The sequence below is a fragment of the Perissodus microlepis genome, chromosome 6, assembly GCF_051167445.1.
Source record: "Perissodus microlepis isolate ML-2025 ecotype Zambia chromosome 6, ASM5116744v1, whole genome shotgun sequence".
NCBI classification, from domain to species: domain Eukaryota; kingdom Metazoa; phylum Chordata; class Actinopteri; order Cichliformes; family Cichlidae; genus Perissodus; species Perissodus microlepis.
This window is the reverse complement of record NC_140466.1, coordinates 28,462,782-28,484,999: the sequence shown is the minus strand read 5'-3', so window position 1 is coordinate 28,484,999 and position 22,218 is coordinate 28,462,782. Positions and strand designations below refer to the sequence as shown.

Genomic DNA, 22,218 nt, shown 5'->3' with positions numbered 1-22,218 from the left:
TAACTGTCCATTTAAAGTCCCTTGGAATATCATAGAAGACAAAACAAGTGCAATTTCAACAGTATCTCTAAGTTTTTTGCATGATAAAGAAATGTTGTCAGAGTAGATGGAAGAAACCTGTCAGCACAAATAAAACAAAAAGTGTTAAAGAAAAATTTGGTTTAGCTCATTGCTCAGACTCTCCTGTAATTACAAAACTGAAAGTTTTTGTTAATTCTCAGAAAATATCGTATTTGTTTATTTTTTACATTAAAAAAATGATATTTCTAAAGAGACAATGAAAAACATTAATTTTTTCTGTCATTTAATTCCAGGATGTTCGGTTCATCTGGACTTTGAGTTTTCAGTGGGAGAAACATTTTGTCATTTCTTAAGAAGTCACTTGGATGAGTGAGGAAATATTTCTCCCACTGGAAACATAACCTCCAGATAAACAACTTTCTGGGATTTGCTTACCTTGATGATTGAGCTTGCATCAAGACTTTCATTTAATTGTTATATCTTGTGTAATGACTTCAGTGTAAAAGTCCAAAATTACGCCCTCCTTTATGGGCTCAAATTGTGGTCATAAATATTTTGTACTTGTAAATCAGGATTTGTATGTGTAAAAAGAATTTGTGTGTGCGTAAAAAAGATTTGTATGTGGACCGCAAGTTACAAGTAAGAATTTTGACCCTATTTTTCTTCCTTTCATCTGATTGGCCAATGTCATGTCAATCACAAATTTAACTATCCAATCGGAGAACAGATGGGTTTGGCTGTCAGAGGGGCGCTTTTTTTTTTTTTTAAAATGCAGATCCTTGAAGGGTAATACAGTTTGAAGCTGGAGGATCTCTATATAAATTTCTGATAGAAGCTAGGTCCCGTAACTTTCAGTAGCTGTTGAAAGGATAAAGTTGTGGTATATCAGTGGTTACAAATACCATTATTACTTTAGGATTAGTTTAACACAAAGTCAGGGCTGACCCGGGAACATTGCTGTGAGTCACAGTGCTAAGCATAAAGGTACTTTCACATCGGACACAGGATGTGCTGCTAATGCTAACTAAAAGCAAAGGATCCAGAATCTGTTGCGCTGGCTGCTGAACTCTGTAGGTATGCTATGCCACATGTATGCTAATTCATAACGAATAAAGCTTTGTAACTATCCCCACTAGTGAAGACTGTAATTTCCAAAACACTGCAAATCCTGATTTACAAGTACAAAACTGATTTACAAGTACAAAATATTTATGACCTCAATTTGAGCCCATACTCCTTCACATCTTCCTCAACCGTCCTGTGGACTGGAGTCGAGTCTTTGCCCAGCCAATGCTGGCCCTTGGCCTTGTGATTAAGGGCCCTGCTCTATAGCATTAACCATCACACGTGTTGTAACATTTGACTCCCAGGTGGATAAGCTGATATACTATGCGCACTTGGTGTGTGCACGAGGAAATGTCTGACAACTGCCAAGCCAAGATCTTAAATCCGTAGAAAGCTACTTAGTGCTTTCTTAGACAGTGTTGGTTACAAAAACAAAAGTACAAATGATTTATCTTTAAAAAGTTTTAAAAGTTTCCCTGTTTTTAACTTATTTATTTCTTTTTTTTAATGAATGCAAGTCTTACAAAACCTGATACTGATCAAATGACGGTAAAGGTGCAAACTGCTTAGCTGTGAAATTTAAAGTGAGGGCACAGAAGACGAAGGAAAAGCATTAAAAATCAAAGTAAACGCTGACTTTCCCTTTAATTTCACTTCATCGGTTACTCTTCTGACATTGCATAACTGCGGATAAAGTGTCATCTTGTGCGAGATCTTTATCAAAGCCATTAGAGACGATCCTGTGACGTGCCAATCCTCCTGAGGCTCGTGCATCACTCTATACATTACACATTGCAGCAGCTGTGTTGCTCTGTGCACTGCACCTCATAGCGCATGCTCGGGCAGTCAGCGAACAGTTGTGTGTTCTCATCCTTGCACATTTGCACCTTATTAGAAAGCCATGTGTCAATGAAAATATATATATTCCACAAAATATTTCAGTGGATCTTAACACCCAAGGCTCAAAAACACAAAATAAAAATAAATAAATAATTTTTTTTCTGCATACAGCCCTTGTAGTTGTAATCCAATAGTATAAAGGGAAAGCCACGACACCATCATGCTAAATGACATATCACGTCATAGTTTTTATCCTAGAAATATGTATGAGGGAAACTTGACAGTTACCATGACAACGCGCATTTAATCCCGGGCGCTCGCTCATTTCCAGTCACCTTCAGAAACTTTTCACGCTGCTCGCGCTCCGACTCAGCCTGTTCCCCGCCGTCATTGGTGCGTTTTCCAGCCCACGTAGCCACTCTGTACATTTCAGCACCACGCGCTCATCCACGCCGTAGTTCTCCTCTTCCTCGTACTCCACGTCGTCGTACTTGTGCCGCTCATTCAAAAGGGAGATTTTCAGAATTGAGTTTATGTCTCCGAGCTCAGCGTCAGTGCTGTTTTTAGCGGGGACTCTGCCGCTGTGAGAGCCGTTTCTCTGCCTTTTGGGCACGTTTTCCTTCCTGCGTCGGGACTCCGTGGCTCCTCCAGGAGCCAAGGTGGATCCACTCGCGGGATTTCTGGCGGCTGAACGTTGCCGGTGTCTCTCGCTGTTTCTCCGCTGCAGCAGGAGGACAGCCTCGGGTGTGAGAGTCAGAGTGAAACGGACCTCCTGCTGATCCTTGGTTCTCACAGGCTTCACCTGTGAGTCACTCTTTACAGAAGTGTGACCGGAGTGTTTGTGCTGCTGTCTTTTAGACAGACTCTCTGAGCTGGTGACAGGAGAGCTGCCTGTCTGGGATGAAGGCAGCGAGCCTTCCCTTCTGTTTGCCCCTGACACTCCTTTAATTGTTGGCAGATTACTCCTGGGCTGACTCTTCTTCCCCAGCTGTTTCAAGTTCAAAGCCAGCCTCTCCTTCACTGAGCCGCCTTTGTCTTCTTTCAAAGCTTTGGTCGCAGCAGATACAGATGAAGTGTTGTTGGTGGGTCTCTCCTTCCCAGCGAGTCCTGACACGGAGCGTGCGATGGACACTGGCGGTATGAAGGGCATTTTGGCAGCGCACAGCATCAAGTAGGAGAGGAGTTCACTTTTGCTTGTGAAGTGTCGAAAGAAAAAAGAAGAGAGGACTAGGGAGGAAAGTGATTTCCTGACCGAGTTGAGATACTCTGATGCATCTTCAGCCATGCAAGGGTCAGCTGGCTGCAAGTGCGTCACTGCCTCACGGATCCACCAGTGCTCCTCTACACAGGAATAACATTTCCTGATGCCTTATACCTGAGCTGTGAGTGGGAGGTTGTTGGCATGCTTTAAAAAAAAAAAAAAAAAGAAAGGGCTTGTATGATGCTCATTACCCTGAGGCTCAAACATCTAAAATAAACCTACACCTCTAATCCTCCAGAGTGATTAGTGAGGGCACGTTTACTATGCACAGTACAGGTGCACATGCAGGCCTAATCCTCGCTGGATGTTTGGATGTCCGTGGATGTGCAGTGAACAAACTATGCAAACAAAGGTCACTTGAAACATTAAGCTTTTCTCCCTGCTCTGCATTTTAAATAAAACAAAGAAATAAAGCATGAAAGAGTGGCACAGAACACATTTATTTAATAGGATTGTTTCACAATTTGATTAAAACATTTAAAATATCGAATTTTACACGACATGAACTCACGTGCTCTTATGTCTAAACATGCATTTGACTCGAGCAATTGTGTGTTCACTCGCAGCACCGCTTCTTGTGCACGTGAAGAACCCGTCGACAGCGTGGACAACTGTGGTAGGCGTCCTTGAAGTGGTTTACAAAAAATGGAATCAGGCAGCAGCCGAGCACCAACCTGTGAGGCGGAAAGAACCACACGCTGATCTCTGACTTTTTAGAAATCGAATGTGTGATCGATGCTGGGGTACAAAAAACAACCAGACTGAAGTGTTTAAATGCCTCTCACCCGCATAACACAAACACAAGACACATGAGCCACGCAAAAGTCCCGGCTTTAAAGGTGACCTCTGTGGTGACCCGAGTCCTGCAGGAGGGGCAGGTTGCCAGACCTGGAGAGCATCGCAGCTCAGCTTCATAGCTCACAAACTTTGCCCTCGGTGTACGTAAAGGGGCATCATACACTGTTGAGAAGAGGTTAAAAATGAATGCTGACATGCAACCTGAAGGGGATTGCTGCTTTTTTTTTTTTTTTTTTTTTAAATGTAAAACTGCAGAGGGGAGGAAAAAAAATCAGCAGCTTAAAGTAATAAAATATTAAGCTATGTTTAAACTTAGCAGTGAGCAAAGAAAATGTGACATTACATATTCAAAATGGAGGTAGAAGAGCCTGTACCTGGTACAGCTGAGAGAATATTGTTGGGCAAGCAAACTCCAGAAGACGAGGAAGGCGGTTGTGGTGGCTGTGCTGGTGGTGGTGGACGGGTGAAAGGTGAGTGGACTTTGTAGACTTTGACATCTTGATCCGATTTACAGTTCTCTGGAAAAATGGATACACAGTGAGGTTTTTGTTTTTTTCAACCACAGGAAAACAGACTAAGCAATGCTTGAGACGAGAGGTTATTTTTACCTGGTAAGAAGTATGGCGTAGGTGCAGGAAACAGCTTATCCACATTTGATTCCATTTAAAAGGCCTGAGGGAGCGTGAGAGGAAAAACAAGAGAAAACTCCTAAAATGTGCCTCCTGTGTTTGCGTCCAGCAGGGGTTCATCAGCAGATGTACCAGGTGCTGTTAATTGAATTTGCCTCTGATTGGTTCAAGAAGGTATTACCCATTGTTCAATAGCACCATGAGCATGTTAAGCAGGTAGAAAGGTCTTTCAGCACTGGGGCAAACCTTCCCCCAAACAGCCATCTTGCTTAGTTTTATTCCACTGGAAATTGGTAAAAAAAATCAAATTTTATTTTTTAACACCAAAGATAATCTGTTCTTTATGAGTAAGACCAGATGTGCTCTATTATGCAAAATAGAGCTCCTCATTTCTTTGGATGCTTATCCTTATCAGGGTTGCAGGGAGGAGCCAATCTATGATTTTACTGCATTAACAGTGTATTTGTGATCATTGTCATGCTGAAAAATGAAGCCAAAAAAATGCCAATCAGATACTTAACAGACTCTACTGACTTCCAGCATATTAATGAGGATTTGGCCAAAAGCTTCACATTTGGATTCATCACTCCAATAAGACCTGGTGCCACTGATTTTCTGTCCAGTTCTTGTATAATTTGGCATACTTCAACCTTTTCTCTTCCTTAAGAATGACATCTTGATCAGATACTGTTTATTTGCTATAGATGGTTTTTAGGCCTACTTCTTCTTTTGTCCTTCACTTGTCCAGTTTCCTGAAACATTTTAAGAACACACTGCTTATCATGCAAAGATATGCCAATTTTTCAGCTAAGAGGTCTTTGTTAATCCTTTCTTTGGTGGAAAAATACTGAAAAAATGAAAATTCATCTCAAACTGTGCTTTTGGCAATTTCTATAGTTTCAACTAAAGAAACTGGAATAAATTGTGTGTGTGTTTTGTGCCAGACTACTAGTAACAGTGCTTAAAGGTACAATTTAAAATTGTTTCTTCCTAAATTATCTGTTAAGTTTAGACACAACACTGGTTCATACCTTTATTTAGAAGCCTTTTTATTATTAAAGGTTTCTTAGGTCAGCATAAAGTGGATTAATAAAAGGAAAAAAATCAGGCATCAGGTACAAAGACTGAAAATAAGTGAAACAGCAGCCAATGCCCAAAGAAAAAGCCTGGATCACTATTGCTCAAGACCACTTTAAAAAGATGACATGAAAATCTGGCTCATTAAAAGCTAAATACAGAAAAACTAGGGGTGGGTCAAGACTTTTACAGAGTACCATAAATATGAATTTAAAACCTGGTTTTAAAATTCCGAGTCGGTGATTCTGTGTTTTGGCACATTCACACATTATCAGACAAAACACTTAGACCATCTAAGCCTGATGAAGTCCTCTAGTCGTGTTTAATACAACACTGATACAGCGGCCACAAGTCTGTGCTGTTTTGTAACCGTTTAAAGTACTCTGGGTAAAGCACTAGAGGAGCTCTTCTCGGGCTAGGAGTAGCGTGAGATCTAGCGACGTGAACGAGGTTATTCACTTGAATGTAACAGCTAGCGTAATGATGCTAAGCTAGCTGTCAGCCTGGCATCCACGGGTTTTGCTGCCGAGTTTTAGCTACCGGATGCTCCCGGTCGTATCCTGCTGGCCGTCTTGACATTCCCCTCAACATTCCTGGACGAATTCGTGTCGACTGACCAGAGTCCGCGAATTCAGGTCCACTCCTAATCTAACCTTTCCCCCCGCTAGCGTGATTTAGCTCACCGGCTAACAAGAGTTCAACACTCGGGAGAACCGGACTGACGAGGTAAGTTAGCATACGGAGGCTAGTGGGATGGACAGGCTAATGGTGTAGCTGTCACCGGGAGTAAAGGCTTCTTGTACGAGGAAAAAATAATCTTAGAAAGGAGGCCTTCTGGTAAGCGTGTGGACACAGTCGTTGTCATTATATCCCTCAAAATCCCCCATCTTGCTGTTAGGCCTGTGTAACACCGGCGAAATGTGAGCTAGCAATTTGATTGACTTGCTAGAAACGTTTTGCTAATGTTAATTTACCGAGGGAAGCAGCTGACCTAGTAATGGTAATATTACCGGAGCTAGCTTAGCAAGTCCGTACTGGTTTAGAAGAATGTTGTACGTCTGTTTGGGGCGAAAAAGGACTTAAGTGAAAGTCAGCTTGCTAACGTTAATTTGCCATCATTATTTAAGATAAACTAGTAAAGAAAACTTCTCGGTGACAGGGTTTATCTAAAGAATCCAAGCTAGCGGCTAACACGTACATTACGAGTTAGGGTGCTTTAAAAGTTAACAGTTAACTAGCTGTCCTATGTGAGCAGTGAACCAGCAGCTTCCATTATGTATGCTGTAATGTGTGTAGTTTTTAAGTCTACCGAGACATCGTTCTGGTCTCCTGCTGGCTGGGAGTGTGTTTGCCGTGTTTTGCTTTGCTTTGTGAGTTTTTGCTGTGTGTTTTTGCTTCGCAGAGTTCAACTTAAGGACCACACCCAAACATGTCCCTTCATCAGTTTCTGTTGGAACCCATCACCTGCCACGCATGGAACCGCGACAGGACACGTAAGGCTCCGAGACTGTAGCTATGAGAAATGCTCACTTTAACACAACACATTTCAAGGTTAAGGTCTTAAAGTCTTTGTCTTCTTTGCGTGGTCAGATCACAACTACAAAGAATGCTGTTAGAGCAATTTCATCTGAACAGAGATAAGATTGACTAAACAAAATGTTTATTTTGGGTAACACAGGTTGGAATTTGGCATGTATCAGAAAACTGGTCTAACTTGTTTGTTATCTGTGTGCTCATCCTGTTAACCAGCTGGTTTCTTCTGTTTTGTTTTCCTTCAGAAATTGCCATTAGTCCCAATAACCATGAAGTTCATATCTACAAGAAGAGTGGCAACCAGTGGGTTAAGACCCATGAACTGAAGGAACACAATGGCCATATAACAGGTGGTTAATCAGATGTTTTTAAGACTGATCGTTTGTTTTACTTATTTAACGTGACGTTTCAGTCCACGTCTCACCCAACATGCCAGTAAAATTAATGTTTCTGAAGAATTCTTTAATAAGTAAAACCACAGCTAAGGTGGGATTGTGTGATCCTAAAGGGGTTTCTTTTTGTCTAAGCTATTAGTAGAGTTGTTAGTGACTGCTTATTGGCTGTGTTATAGGCATTGACTGGGCTCCCAAAAGTGACCGCATAGTGACATGTGGAGCAGACCGTAATGCCTATGTGTGGTCCCAGAAGGAGGGGGTATGGAAGCCCACACTGGTCATCCTCAGGATCAACAGAGCGGCCACCTTCGTCAAGTGGTCTCCATTGGAGAACAAGTTTGCAGTGGGCAGTGGTGCTCGACTCATCTCTGTCTGCTACTTTGAGTCCGAGAACGATTGGTGAGACTATTAATCCAGCAGTGGCATGTTTTAAATGCATTGATGTTCTGGTGAATGTTGTGAATAATGTCTTTCTTTTAAAGTGCAGCATTTAAGTTCAGTCTTGCCATTTATTTGAATTATTAGTGCATTATTTTGAGCCTATACGTGCAGACCAAACTGCTTTACCTCAATTTTCACACCTGCTTTAACAGGTCAGAGCAGCCACACAGCCTGTGTGAAACGCTTGTCTGAGGTGTGGCTTGAACTTTCATACAGAAGTGCGTCATCAAGAGTTGGGAGGCATGTCTCTCTCAGCAGTTACAGACTGTAAAAAATTCTGTTGGTAGCCACATTGACTTGCTACCAATATCATTACAGAAATGATACTTATCATTATAGTTATAATAAGGCTATACCTGTAAATGTCATGAACACAAAAGTAGAGTTGATTTTCTTTCGTTGGCATGTTCTGATAGCAGTTAAAGAAGAATGAGGGTGATACATGTGTGGTATGCAATCACAGCACAAACCCAGTGAAGGCTATAATTATGTGAGGACGTTAACAGAGCATTAGGTGAAGGGCAGCCTTTCTCTGGTGCTCTCTACTTATCTCTCTGGCGCAGAGAGAGTGCAGTGCTGCAAGGAAGTCGTCATGCAAATGTAGAGGTAGGGGGTGTGGTCCAGTTTAAAACAAACTGGGAATTGAATGTCTTCACCTAGTGTAAGAGCAAAGCGTTGCATTCCAACCAGCTGATGAAGATACACTCCCAGGATTAAAGAACTTGTTTTTTTTCCTCCACCCTGTACTTATTACTTCCCTTTTATTTTTGCTGTGCCTCATAATTGATGAGTCGTTTTTTGTTTTTGTGGGGTTTAAATATTTACATGTCCTGCTATAAAAACTTTGCTTCTTCATGTGGTTTTAGGTGGGTTAGCAAGCACATCAAAAAGCCAGTTCGCTCCACCATCCTCAGTCTGGACTGGCATCCAAACAATGTCCTGCTGGCTGCTGGCTCATGTGACTTCAAGTGCAGGTAAAAGATGGTTCAGGAGATGAAGATTAGAGTACTGAAAACTAGCTAGGCGGCTTTGTCCGGTTTCAATTTCTGTTTTTCATGCTGTCTTCCCCCCCGCCTCCTTGCTCATCTCTCCCTCTCTGGTCTCTAGGGTGTTCTCAGCCTACATTAAAGAGGTGGAGGAGAAACCAGGCCCCACACCCTGGGGCAGCAAGATGCCATTTGGGGCTGTGCTAGCAGAATTTGGAGGAGCAGGTCTGACACCCCACTCCACCTTTTTTTATTATTATTTATTTATTTATAGCCTTGTCGATATTCTTTACAGTTGCTCTTTGAACTTACCAATTTGTGTGTGTTTTGTGCCTTCTTAGGTGGAGGGGGTTGGGTCCACTCTGTCTCTTTTTCAGCTTCTGGTAACCGTCTGGCCTGGGTCAGCCATGACAGTACTGTCACAGTGGTGGACAGCTCTAAGACTGCCAGGTATGTTTAGTTGTTACCTGTATTCTTCTAAAATACACATGGTTTACTCATTCTTTATATAAGAAGTCAGAATTAAAGCTGACTTCTTATATAAATATATATATATATTTATATATAATTATATAAACAATTATATATAATTGCGTCGCCTGATAGATGTTGGGTCTGAATGTCAGCACATCTCGTGAAATTAGAGTTGTCTCCACACCTGATTGTGGGATTTGACAGGTTCACTAACAGTGATTATGCAAAAAATGTAAAAAAAAACAAAAAAACAACAACAATCATCTCAAGTGAGTAAGTTACAGAAAATAATGCAGGGGGTAAAAACACAATTTGCACTTTGAATTCTTAACATTGACCACAAAAGGGCAAATGTTGTGGCCTTTAAAGCAAACTGAGTAATGCCATAAAGAGATTACCCTTGTTGCATAATCATAAAGCAGTTAGTGAAGTGAATCCATCCCAATCTCATCTGAAACAAAACCCTTTTCATTCATTTAAAATTATCCCACACTCATCGTGTTGCCAAAGGTACCCATCCCATATTTTTCTTTAATATATATGATTTTTTTTTTCTTTAGCTACAATTAATTTTGGGGTGTTTAAACTATAGTATTCAGTAGCCTGTGCCTGTGTTCTCTTTATCTTTTTAAGTGCAATCGAATCAGCCACTCGGACCATATTAATTTATTTTGTTTGTGTTTAGTCCTTCACAGCTGAAGACGGAGTTCCTTCCTCTGCTCAGTGTCATTTTTATTTCAGAGAACAGTCTAGTAGCTGCGGTAAGAATAAAGCATATGGTGGCTGCATGTTCCTTTGCACAGATTTATAGTGATCCAGGAGCGCTGTAGTAACTCTGCTGTCTCCCTCTTCAGGGTCACGACTGTTGCCCGATGCTGTTCCGTTGCGACGACGGTGGAGCGCTGACGTTTGTGACAAAGCTCGACCTCCCCAAGCAGAGCATCCAGAGGAACATCTCTGCCATGGAGCGCTTCAGGAACATGGACAAGAGAGCCACCACTGAGGACCGCAACACTGCCCTGGACACACTGCACCAGAACAGCATCACGTAGGTCACCCAGAAAACTAATGCACGCATGGGTAATGCAAACATTTTAATGGTAATTTTGGAGACTATATCCTATGGTGCAGTTGAATTATATTATGAATCATATTAATTTTAACCAACACCACATCTCCAAACTTTAACCTGTACAAAACACAGATGGGTTTTAATGTTGGGCTCTAGTATTTTAGTTCATCAATACTAGCTTGCTGGTAAATGAGCACTTAAAGTGTTGAATCAATGCTGTTAGGCATCACATGTTTGAGAGAACAGATGATTTTAGGAGCTTTCCATTGTTCTGCATCCACTTCTATTATTATTATTATTATTATTATTTCTATTCTTCATACATAAAAACAGGTTTTGCAACAACCTTACATACTCTGTTTGAAAAGTATATAGTCTGTGGTAAAGTGCACGCTTCATGTGGTTCTAGTGAGCAATCAGACATTGTGCAGACAAAATTGGGATGAGCAGTAGACACATGACTCATCACTCAACGTAAAATGCAGAGCCATATGCAGCTGATTTGAATTAATTCTCAGGTGATCTCTGGTGTCAGATGTGTTCAGCTTTACGTGTTTTCAAACAGGAAGCATTTTAATCTCCTCTAGGTCACAGGTCAGAAGTTTTATTTATGTAGTGCTTTTATTGTTTTAAGGTGTAGTTTGGCATTGCAACACTCAAATGTGACCAAGAGGACCGGCAGTAATTAGCTGATATTTTGAGATATATTCTGAGAAACAAGTTTGTTTACTTTCTTCAGTGTGATAAGATTATTCATGTTACTTTGGAAGTACAGTAAGTACGGAGCCCCGCAGGGGACATGGGAGAAAAAAAATTAAGACGGACTTTTGCGAGATCTCGCAAAGGTTTTAGCCGCATTCTTCGGAGGCCGCCAGGTCGAAGCCGACCGGGAGGTCGAGGCACGATGTGCCGGGAAAGCGGTGTTCCTCCCGGCTGTAGTAGGTCTCGACCTCCCGTTAGCTTCGAGATAGTGGGTGTCAGATCTCCGAAAACATCGGAGCACTTTTGCAAATATGTGATGTCTTGTAAACCGAGCAGGTATCTGACGTTTACACAACTACATTCACGCCTCAAAATATCTTAAAAGTGTATTTTGTGACCCAGAAAGAGAAATATTACAACTAAGTAGCTGCCGCCATTGTTGGAATTCAACTTTTGCGAGATCTCGCAAAAGTTTTGCGAGATCCCGAGTTTGTTTTGCGAGATCTCGCAAAAGTCCGTCTTAATTTTTTTTTCTCCCATGTCCCCTGCGGGGCTCCGTAAGTAAGAGCTCCAGACTTCAGAGTTTTGTTTTTGTTTTCCTCTAAAGAGTTTACTGCTGCAAAACTTGTAGGTCAAGTCAAAGATCAGCATCTTGAATGCTGTCGTAGCAATGTTTGCACAGAATGGAATCTACTCAGTCGTAATTTGCTAACACGCCTCAGCCTGTTTGCAGGGAGTGAATGTGGTGAAAGCAAGGACTCAAAGAAAAACAGGGACACAAGAGACACGCAAAAATATGTGCGAAGAAAGGCAGGTCTGATTTATATTTGAATATTGCACACAGTGTGAAATTGTGTCTGGTAAAGAGGTGTAAAACAACCAGGAAAAAATGATTAAAAGCACCTACTGAATCCATTCATGATGGTGCCGTGGTGTTTTCCACCTTATATGTGATATTTCAGTCACACCCACAGACTTCCCAAAGCCTTTTTGTCACCACTACCATTTAACTAGCAGCAGATAAGCATTTTAGCACATTTCCCACCAAGATCACAATGATAACAAGAAAGGCTTGTCAACATCATCACCTCTGTGTGTTTGTTTCTTAGCCAAGTGTCTATCTATGAGGGAGACAAAAGGGATTGTCGCAAGTTCTGCACCACAGGTATCGATGGAGCAATGACCATTTGGGACTTCAAGGTAAAAATGCACAGAAACAGTGTTCTGTTTTTTGTGAGTTAACTTTTTCTGAGTCTTCCATCACTAACTCTCTGTCATGTGTTTTCCTCCTCAGAGTCTAGAAGCTTCTATCCAGGGTCTCCGCATTATGTGAAGAAACCTTTTGAATGAACGGAGAGACGCTGCGGCCTCACTTCTCCCCCTTTTCCTCCCCTGCCCTCACCCCTCTTGCCCCTTTTCCGTCTCACCCCGGCCCTCCCTCCACTCCCGCGACGCAGCCAGTAACATACATACTTTATCGAGTGTCTGCTGAAGCACTGATCAGACCATAACACACTCTTGTGAGTGTGTGCTTACACTCACTCACTCACACACATACACACTCACTACACACGCTGAGCTGACGTGTGACTTCACTGTTGATTTTTTTTTTCCCCCATTTTGTTTGTTTTTAAACGAAGGTTAACCAGGTGTCAAAGTGGGAAGGTCCTCTGACACGTATTAGACGTGACGTGAAATGTGTGTTTTTATGTTCTCTAACCTCCTGTACCAAAAGTTGAACACTAAAAGGTGCATTTTATCCAAAAATCAGACTGTATTCCACCTCAGGCTAACCTTAACATGCTCTTGGAATATCAACATTTAGTAGACCAAAAGTAGACGTTTTACTGGAGGATAGTTCGTATTCTTCAGCGGGTGAATTTGTTATCACTAGGACCCGGGGTTACTGATATTCTGAGTACATGTTGTGTGTTGGCTTTTGGGAGTTGTACAGAATCTGATGGTGGAGAGAGAAAGCAGCTGTCTGAACTCTGTGTGGAGTGACAGCTGGCCAACACTAGGCTCTGTAGCTCCTACACTAAAACCACACAAGATGGAGGATTTCTATGTAACTGATCATGAGTAGACATGAAATAAAGATGAAATACATTTACAGTACTCAACTCAAATGACTGTGCTCTTCCTTTGTGTATGTGGACAGATGGTAGTTTGTGTGTCAAATTACAATATATAATCCATATTTCTGCTTGTCACACGTTAGTGAAGGCCCAGCTAAACGCAAATCTTGGAGTTTCTGAAAAATTCTGGAACATTAATGTTTCTCTGTGCGGATTTTTAGTAAACAAGGTTATATCTTCTTTCTGTCACCACAATGATTTTTACCTCATTTAGCCGAAGGACGGACGAACAAGTTGGGCATCCCTCCACAGTTCACTAAGATTGTTACTCCTAGAGTATTGTTCAGGTTTTACTGAAAAGTGTACGCATCGATCGCCTGTTGGGTCTTAAACTGTGCTGAAGGTTTATATTTGGTCCTTTCACCAGTTTCACAGGAATCAACTTCCCATCCTAGTATTTTAGTGAAACAGGATTAAGTTGTCCTGGATATGACTGTTTTCAAGACTCCTTGAATCCTCTGTGGATTTTTAATTCTCATTATTGTATTCAGTGCAACAATACAATCAAACCAACCAATACAATCAAATTTATTGCTTTCTTCCCCCATACTTTACCTGTTACAGTGAGCTGCAAATTGTGAAGAATCATCAGTGGGATGACGTAGTACGCCGCTGACATTCTGGGATGTGAACGCACTGAATAGTGGGTGTTATAGTGGGTCATCTTTTTCATTGTCTTTGTTGCCACTTCAAGATGACCAGATGAGCTAGAAATGAAAACCTGCAGCTTCCTGAAGCTGGTGCAAAAGTAAATAATGCTTCTAAGATTTCAAAAAAATCAAAGAAATATCTTTAACCTCAAAGGACCTGATGTCCACATATGTGATGTCCACATATGTGGACATCACATTTTGGGTTGTCTAGACCACATTATACTCCCACTCTTCTATTGAAATTTAAAACTAATGTCGTCGTATGTGGATATCAGGACCTTGTAGAGTAAAATCAGGTAAAAAGATAATTCTTTGTTTTTACATTTATCAGGTCCCAATCAGTCCAAATAGCAAAGAGAAATTAAAAATGCATGCCATGAAAGAGTTCAGGTCTCAGGAGGTTAAAGAAGGCTTCAGCTGCTTCCTCATTCGCAAGGGGTCAACATGTTTTTGTTTTGTTTTTTTGAAACCCTTGAAAGTCTCAACCATGAAATAATTTCCAGAAAATGGACATTTTTGAGCCTTCTGACAATTTAAATTGTAAACCATTCAATTACATGTGAGTCACACTGATAATATAGAGGTCTGTGTCAAATATGATGCGCTTGGTGTTAACAAGGAATTTGTGTCTCTTTCCAAGATCATGGGAATGGGTGTTTCACTCGTTAGGTGAAACTACTACCACTGGATCTTTAAAATATCCTTTTTACTTTCCACACATAATCAGTCTAACTGTAATTGTACAAGCAATTTTTTAAACGAGTTGACAGTATTTTGGCAGTATTTGAAGTCATTAAAGTCCCAAAATTAAAAAGAAAAATAATACACTGTCTCCCAATAAAGGTTGGGAAATTAAATGAAGTGTCTTATGAGTGTGTGTGAGATTTAGGCCCATTTGAAGTTCCTTAACTCCAAATTGGAAACAAAAGTACCTGTGAACAGAACAGCTCACCCATATAAAACAAGTAAGCAGCACGGCATGAAACTCAGTCTTAACCTTAGCTTCAAGGCTCTCACTGACTGCCAGTTTTATGCTTTTCCTTTTAATCCCAAATGGAAATTATGAGGAGTAAGGAAAATCTGCTGCTGCCAAGAAACAAGTGATTAAGGCAACGTGCTTCTTTAAAAGCTTGAAAACTTATATGGAAAGCTTAAAAGAAACGCTTTGACATAGCAGTTAAAGTCTAATGAATAGACGAAGTAGTAGTCCAGTCAGTGTTCAAAGAAACATTGACTGGACCTACAGTAAAAAAAAAAGATTTCAGATCTATAAACGCAACAACAAGAGCTCCAGTGGTTTCCACACACACTGTTTGCAAGTGATTGTGCAATAAAAAGCAAATTAACTTGTTTTCATAGCTGAATGTTTGAGGTTGCACTGCAGTGATGCAACGGGGTAAAACTAGTTGGCGTGCGATCATAACAAGAAGATAAATGAAGAACAGGACACATAATGTAACTGGTAGACAAATAATAGCAAATCCAGTGTAGAGCCAACCCCTTTCTCCTCCTGATGCCACCCTCTCCTCTCTGCAGATTCCTCCCTCTTCTTTCACTTCCTCCTTTTTCTTTATGCAGACAGCCCCGTACGCCCCTCCCCCTTCCTTTCCGTGTCTTTCATGCTTTTCTTTTCCTTTTTTTTTTTGCTTCCCCCCCCCTCAGATTCAGCCTCCTCCTTTGTGCATAACATTGTATTGTGTTTATGCCCTTCCCTCTTTTACTACTTTTAACACTTTTTTTCTGTTCCTGTTAATAATGTTAAAATTCAATTAAAGAAAAAGTACAGTTTTGGTCCCCCTTCTCTCACATTTCTCGCGCCACGCCCATGATTTTTTTATTTCCACCCTCAGAACTGAAAAACCTGCAGAAACTTCCTGCATGTCTCCCCTCTCTGAGCTTCACTGTACCCTCCTCCACTTCCCCCTCTGACCTCTCCTCCCCTCTCTCTCTTCAGCTCAGCTTCTCTCTCTTCCTGCACTCACTCTGTCGTTGGCGTTCGCGTTGACTGGCCAGAGTCCGCGAGCTGAACACCCTCCACTTTATTTGATCCGCTACTTTCCTCTGCTTTCTCTGCTCTCTTTTTTTTTTTAAACTCTCTCCCATCTCTTCAGCTCACCCATTCATCTCTGTCCTGCCCTCGGGGGTAAGTAGCCTAGAAAATATTTAACAGTTGACTGAGTGTGCTTAGGCACTCACTCACACACCCACCCACCCACACACATATTTGAGTATAATGCATTTTCTGCAAAGAAATATCCAAAGTGTGCTACAGGCAATCGTTCTTCCCGCACATTTGTGTTTTAGTGTTTGTAAAGTATCTGATAGAAATGAGAGAAATTAGATTTTTTTTCCCCTGGTTGCTTCCTCCAATGGTTGAGTGTCTTTTTCTCTTTTTTTGTGGGGATGTCCGTTACCTTGGACCTGCATAGTTTCTGTCATTCCTCTGAAAGTCTGGATTTCATTAACACGCTCTGAGTGAGATAAATTTAGCGTGTTTCACCCACAAACAGAGTTTAAGTCAGTTCATTACGTATCAAACACTTTGGATCATTTCACGGTTTCATTCAATAAAAAGACTTTTACATTTCTTCGTGTACTTCAACACTTCCTGCTTTCAACATGAAATGCAACTTCTGTTTTTTTTTTTAAAGACTTGACAGCCCACCAGCCTCTGGTTCCTCTCCTACTACTTCCTGATCTCCTTCTAACATCTGATTGGTCATGGCGTACCACAGCTTCCTGCTGGAACCAATTAGCTGCCATGCCTGGAACAAAGATCGATCCCGTAAGTCTGCACGCCCTCTCTGATTGGTCACTCTTTTGCTCTTCAGTGACTTCCAGTGGTCTCATCTTTGAGCTGAGCACAACATCATGGGTGCATATTGCTCTGACTACAGTCTGTGACAGAGTGGTGTAATAGCCCAAGGTTTGCGACTGGCTCCCAGGTGGGAGAAGGTATTTCCTGTTTCCTGTAACAGTGGCGGCGGTGTCTGGAGGCCTCTCTGAGTGGTTCTTACACTCCGTTAGCTGGAGGAAACCAGAGCCTTATATGGATGTTTTTCATCAGTGCTTTGGTTTCTGGGCAAAGCGGATGTAAGAGACGCTTAAACCAGGCTGTTCGAGTTTCACTCAGGTTTGCAAAATGAACAGTTTAGTCATTCTGTGAAAAAAAAAATGCACACCGAAGTAAGCCACACTGCTGTTCCAGGACAAACACTGCTTCACTGACTCATCTGCTGACTAAAACATGCAGCCTTTGCTACAACGTTACAAAAAACAAAGGTCGCAGGTCTTGTGCGCTTTCTATTTAAAGATGCTGTGTGTCTGTGTGCTGCCTCCAGGCTCATACATACGGTGGTTTTTTTTATTTCTCTCTTCTCATGTGCCCACTCAGCTCTTCTGTGTTACTCCCCACTGAGCAGCCCGCTGTAAAGCTTCTCGTGTCAGTCACGCTGTACTTTGTCCATGATGAATATTGTGTTCGTACGGTTGATCTGTGCTGATATGGTTTGAAACACAAACTTCTTTGTTTCCGCTACAGAGATTGCCCTGTGCCCCAACAACCACGAGGTCCACATCTATAAGAAAGATGGGACCAAGTGGACCAAAATCCATGAGCTGAAGGAACACAACGGGCAGGTGACAGGTGAGACACAGCAACACTAAAACTAGTTAGGGACTTTCTGGCATTGCCTTATTTCCCAAAGGGTCGGATCCGCATGTTTGTTTGGTCTTGGAAGCAGCACTGGCTTGAGACCAACTGAAGTTTGGTTTGCATGTAAGACGAACGTGTTAACCCCTAAACCTCAGAGCCACTACTCAAGTTCACCAATTCTGAAAGTGAAAATACAAGATTTTGTAGAATACTTTAGGTTTTTCTGTGACATCGAGCACAAGTTTCCATCATTTTTTGGGATCTGCCTAAATCGATATCAAGGAAACGGCCATCCAGCTTTCCAGTATTGCTAAATCTGTGGTTGCCTTATCCAGTGGTACAAAATAAATCAAGCTGTAGGAACATTTCCCCACCTCTATGTGATTATTAATGTTCATATTGCTTAATGTCAAGCATCAGATCAGCCATTCCCAAAGTCAAGAGTGCTGCGGCCTCCTTAAAAACCAGGAAATACCACGATCTTTAATCTTTAGTCTAATCAAAATACAAGAGGAAGTGATGTACTTCCTTGAAAAATTTATTCAAAAAACTCAAAGAACACAGGCTGTTGTCTATAAATCGCTAATGCTACCCAGTCATATAGAAAGCATTTAGGCTAATGTGTGACCCACCTGCTACTGGGACACAAACTTCAAATCAAGAGAAGATAAATATGTATAAATGTACATACTTGTGAGTAATTGTAATGTGAATTTCTGGTGTAACTGCAGCCCACCTGCAGTACCTTTACACTCCACCAGGGACGACTTAGATTAGCAGAGGTGACAGCTAGCACATAGCTACCAGCTAACACCTGCCCCTATCAAAGTGCCCATGCCCATAATAATGCATTACTTTAAGCTTTAACAAAAACTAAGTGAGTTATATGAAAGGTGCGGCTCAATACTTTTGTTGTAGTGTATGCTCCTTCTACTGAGACTTCACTGGTTTCACAATTTCCTGTCATTGTCTTAAGCTACTCTAATCAGCTGCTGGCCATGTAGATTGCCAGTAAGTATAAAGACATCAAAGTAGATCCCAGTCACTGCACAGTTACTTTTATCTCTTTGAAGATAAAGAAAAAAGACTCTCTATAGATTTTTAGCCAATTATTTATTTTGGATGCATTTGAGACGTTGATAATAGCAGAGCTCTTCTTCATTTTCTGCATATTTGATGTAATATAGAGAAGTGAGTGGAAATGTGTTCCTGAGAGGTTTTTTTTTTAATTTAAAATCTCGCAGGTATCGATTGGGCTCCGGAAAGTAACCGTATAGTGACCTGTGGAGCGGACCGTAACGCCTACGTGTGGACCCTGAAAGAGGGAACGTGGAAGCCCACCCTGGTCATCCTCAGGATCAACCGTGCCGCTCGCTGTGTGAAATGGTCACCCAAAGAGAACAAATTTGCTGTTGGCAGCGGCTCTCGTCTCATCTCCGTCTGCTATTTTGAGCAGGAAAACGACTGGTGAGCGAATTCACTAATATACGCAGAAAGCTTTATTTGAATACTAAGAAGCGCCCTTGGAGAGATTTTAGCAACCATCTCTTGTTATCTGCAGGTGGGTGTGTAAGCACATTAAGAAGCCAATCCGCTCTACAATCCTGAGTTTGGACTGGCACCCCAACAACGCCCTGCTGGCTGCTGGATCCTGCGATTTCAAATGCAGGTATGTCACAGACAGGCTTAGCTTTCAGCTTTATTAAAATTAAAGCTTCGTGTACAGCCCAACACTGACGCTACTCCTAGATATATAAAAAAGAGGAAAGTCCTCATACAGGCCATGATATATGGCATGTGGGTTTCAAAATAACAATATATCTCCACCCTCACTCTCACAGAGTGTTTTCAGCCTACATAAAGGAGGTGGAGGAGAAGCCTGGGCCCACTCCCTGGGGTAGCAAGATGCCCTTTGGGGAGTTGCTCTTTGAGTCCGGAGGGTCTCCAGCAGCAGCTCAGACTTCAGGAGGAAGCGGCGGCTGGGTGCACAGCGTGTGCTTCTCGCACTCTGGCAACCGCCTGGCCTGGACCTCCCATGACTCAACTCTGTGTGTGTCCGAGGGCGGCAAGAACGGCACGTAAGTGAAGGCAGAGCAGTGTAGCTGGGCGTGTTGTGTGTTTACATTGCTTTGTGTGCTCCACTCTGACTTTTTGCTACAACTTCCACAGGTTGACCAGTCTCAGCTCGGAGACACTTCCTCTGCTGTGTGTCACCTTCATTACTGAGAACAGCTTGGTAGCAGCTGTGAGTATTCATTTATTCAGCACAAGCACACACAACAGTTCCTTTAATTTAATTTAAAGTAATTTTATAATTTTATATCCCAAACTTTTCTGGCCCAGTGTCTCCATATAAATAATGTAAATAAATGAATAAATAGCACTTTCTGGCTGTATCTATTCTAGCATCCAGAATAACAAACAAGAGTCTAGTCTCTCATATTGCCATCCCGATATTGTAATATCTCCTTGTTGTATGTCTTTTCCTCCAGGGCCATGATTGTTACCCGGTGCTGTTTGTGTATGACGGTGCCAAAGGCAGCTTGACATTTGGTGGCAAACTGGATGTTCCTAAGCAGGCGGCCCAAAAGGGCATCAGCGCCAGGGAGCGTTTTCAGAACCTGGACCGTCGAGCCTCGGAGACCCAGAACACCGACAAGGACCTGAACACTCTCCACAAGAACAGCATCAGGTCAGGAGAAAACAAGTGCTTCGTATCCATGGAAATTAAAACCCCCAAAAACCGAGTGGTGATGTGTGGTTGGGTATGAGAGGGGATTTGGTTAAAGTGATATTTTTTTTAAATACAGCTATGAAAACCATAAAACAAATGATATGTTACTACTTGGCTTTCTCACGTCTCAAACAATATTTCAGCCAAATCTCTGTGCTGGAAGGAGGAAGAAACCAGTGCACCAAATTCTGCACCACTGGTATGGATGGAGGAATGGGCATTTGGGATGTCAAGGTAACACACAGACAGACACAGACATGCAGGATTGCCAGGTATTGACTACCACAGTGATTTCACATGTCTGTCAATGTCTTTTCAGTCTCTGGAGTCTGCCATGAAGGATTTGAAGATAGTCTAAACTGAAGTTTACATTTCTCCGACCAAAGTTGCTCCCGGAGTTATGGAGAAAAACTGCTGCCTTATTACCCAAAGCTTCTTGGCCTTATTTTAATCAGGTATATTTTTTATATATGCAGGTTCAACGAGCAGACTTCAGTTCAAACAGTGTTTGCGATCTCTCTGAAGCTTTATGCTGAGCTTGTTACATTCAGTGCTGTATACAGAGGGACTGACCACATGTCTGCAAACGGTACTTAATGACTTAGATTAGAGCTCAGCCTGAGCTGACTGCTTAAAGCAGGCATTTTCTATTAATCAGAATGAAATGCTGCAATAATTGTTAAACGCTTATGCTGGTCATAATATGCATTTAATAAAAGATTACTGTTAAAGTGCTCAGTAGAATCTGGTTCGTGTGTGTGTGTGTGTGTGTGTGTGTGTGTGTGTGTGTGTGTGTGTGTGTGTGTGTGTGTGTTTACGTCTGTTTAAATCTGGATTAAGGACTTTAAACCTGGCAGCTCATTGTTTATTTGTCTATACAGATGGACAACTTAAGTTCAAAGTTCGAACACTTACAGTTTTAACTGAGAAAAGTTGCTGTCTCGTGTGACTCAGATGAGGTTATTTTTTTCTAACCTGGGGAAAAGCTGATATTTTGTATAAAAACAATGTTGTAATGTAATATATTATTCAATTTTTATATTTATCAATATTTATATTTTTTCATCCTAAAACGTACTGGTTAGATAACATAATGCTTAAAATTAACGAGCACAAGTTTGAAAAACCCGCCAAAACAACAATTTTACAACTTCTTGGTGTTATATATCAGACAGTTTGGCGATGCCCTGCTATACACACGTTTCATTAAAGCAATCAATTCGTTAACCTCTTCAGACCAAATGTCTGGCACATTTTCATGGCATCACTTTCTCCTGAATAAAAACGATCTCACCGAGTCAGCAAGAATTCCTGTTGCTGCTGTCGTGCCTGTAAACTGTAGGTCGAATCAGGTGGACAGAAACGTGGGATTATTACATCTGTAATGTTGAGTTTACCCATCCCTACTTTCAAACCCCACTGCCTAAGAGTAATGAACATTTGTATGTGAGACACAGGATCAACATGACTCCACATACTCATGTATTCAGTCCCGGTTCTTTAAAAGCACTGATGGGTTTTCAGTCAAATGCACATCTCCTCATCCACTGCAGTGTCTCACGTGATAGATAGATGCTATTAGATTGTTAATACAGGTACAATACTGTCTAAGCTGTTGCCGTTGTAGCTGCTCACCGATTGATGGGAAAGCATCCTGCTGCACAAACTTACAAGTGTGTTTTGGTCCTGTTGATGTTTAAAAAAATCTAATCAAATACTTTTTTATTTTCCTCTATAGTGCTCA

General features: G+C 41.6%; 4 protein-coding genes across 5 annotated transcripts; 2 read left to right on the top strand and 2 right to left on the bottom strand.

Annotated features, from left to right (window-relative positions):
• Window positions 1–1,585: 1,585 nt before the first annotated feature.
• LOC146385858 (uncharacterized) lies at window positions 1,586–3,260 on the bottom strand. The gene has a single exon (XM_084931847.1). The coding sequence runs from the start codon at window positions 3,209–3,211 to the stop codon at window positions 2,264–2,266; it is 948 nt and encodes a 315-aa protein (XP_084787973.1). The 5' UTR covers window positions 3,212–3,260; the 3' UTR covers window positions 1,586–2,263.
• Window positions 3,261–3,616: 356 nt separating this feature from the next.
• On the bottom strand, window positions 3,617–5,578 carry LOC146385857 (lipopolysaccharide-induced tumor necrosis factor-alpha factor homolog). Its single transcript, XM_084931848.1, has 4 exons — window positions 4,594–5,578; window positions 4,360–4,503; window positions 3,973–4,147; window positions 3,617–3,861 (listed from the first exon to the last, which is right to left on the bottom strand). Exons 1-4 carry the CDS (start codon window positions 4,646–4,648, stop codon window positions 3,744–3,746), a joined length of 492 nt encoding a protein of 163 aa, XP_084787974.1. The 5' UTR covers window positions 4,649–5,578; the 3' UTR covers window positions 3,617–3,743.
• A 492-nt stretch (window positions 5,579–6,070) lies between these two features.
• arpc1a (actin related protein 2/3 complex, subunit 1A) lies at window positions 6,071–13,417 on the top strand. Of its 2 annotated transcripts, none has more exons than XM_084931845.1 (11): window positions 6,071–6,417; window positions 7,094–7,184; window positions 7,470–7,574; window positions 7,796–8,018; window positions 8,927–9,034; window positions 9,168–9,271; window positions 9,388–9,496; window positions 10,206–10,281; window positions 10,375–10,568; window positions 12,404–12,494; window positions 12,589–13,417. In XM_084931845.1, exons 2-11 carry the CDS (start codon window positions 7,121–7,123, stop codon window positions 12,625–12,627), a joined length of 1,113 nt encoding a protein of 370 aa, XP_084787971.1. In that variant the 5' UTR covers window positions 6,071–6,417; window positions 7,094–7,120; the 3' UTR covers window positions 12,628–13,417. The 2 variants fall into 2 exon arrangements, with proteins under 2 accessions (XP_084787971.1, XP_084787972.1); XM_084931846.1 differs by lacking the exon at window positions 6,071–6,417 and adding an exon at window positions 6,441–6,528.
• Window positions 13,418–16,053: 2,636 nt separating this feature from the next.
• On the top strand, window positions 16,054–21,208 carry arpc1b (actin related protein 2/3 complex, subunit 1B). Its single transcript, XM_084931844.1, has 10 exons — window positions 16,054–16,228; window positions 16,737–16,870; window positions 17,627–17,731; window positions 18,985–19,207; window positions 19,302–19,409; window positions 19,582–19,818; window positions 19,910–19,985; window positions 20,233–20,432; window positions 20,618–20,708; window positions 20,794–21,208. Exons 2-10 carry the CDS (start codon window positions 16,807–16,809, stop codon window positions 20,830–20,832), a joined length of 1,143 nt encoding a protein of 380 aa, XP_084787970.1. The 5' UTR covers window positions 16,054–16,228; window positions 16,737–16,806; the 3' UTR covers window positions 20,833–21,208.
• Window positions 21,209–22,218: the final 1,010 nt, after the last annotated feature.

Coding starts and splice junctions, on each gene's coding strand:
- arpc1a (XM_084931845.1), top strand. CDS start 7,121: ATGTCCCTTCATCAGTTTCTGTTGGAACCCATCACCTGCCACGCATGG. Junction 7,185..7,469: donor ATGGAACCGCGACAGGACAC/GTAAGGCTCCGA, acceptor GTTTTCCTTCAG/AAATTGCCATTAGTCCCAAT. Junction 10,569..12,403: donor CTGCACCAGAACAGCATCAC/GTAGGTCACCCA, acceptor TTTGTTTCTTAG/CCAAGTGTCTATCTATGAGG.
- arpc1b (XM_084931844.1), top strand. CDS start 16,807: ATGGCGTACCACAGCTTCCTGCTGGAACCAATTAGCTGCCATGCCTGG. Junction 16,871..17,626: donor CTGGAACAAAGATCGATCCC/GTAAGTCTGCAC, acceptor TTTCCGCTACAG/AGATTGCCCTGTGCCCCAAC. Junction 20,433..20,617: donor CTCCACAAGAACAGCATCAG/GTCAGGAGAAAA, acceptor ACAATATTTCAG/CCAAATCTCTGTGCTGGAAG.
- LOC146385858 (XM_084931847.1), bottom strand. CDS start 3,211: ATGGCTGAAGATGCATCAGAGTATCTCAACTCGGTCAGGAAATCACTT.
- LOC146385857 (XM_084931848.1), bottom strand. CDS start 4,648: ATGGAATCAAATGTGGATAAGCTGTTTCCTGCACCTACGCCATACTTC. Junction 4,504..4,593: donor TACGCCATACTTCTTACCAG/GTAAAAATAACC, acceptor CCATTTTTCCAG/AGAACTGTAAATCGGATCAA. Junction 4,148..4,359: donor TATTCTCTCAGCTGTACCAG/GTACAGGCTCTT, acceptor TCTTCTCAACAG/TGTATGATGCCCCTTTACGT.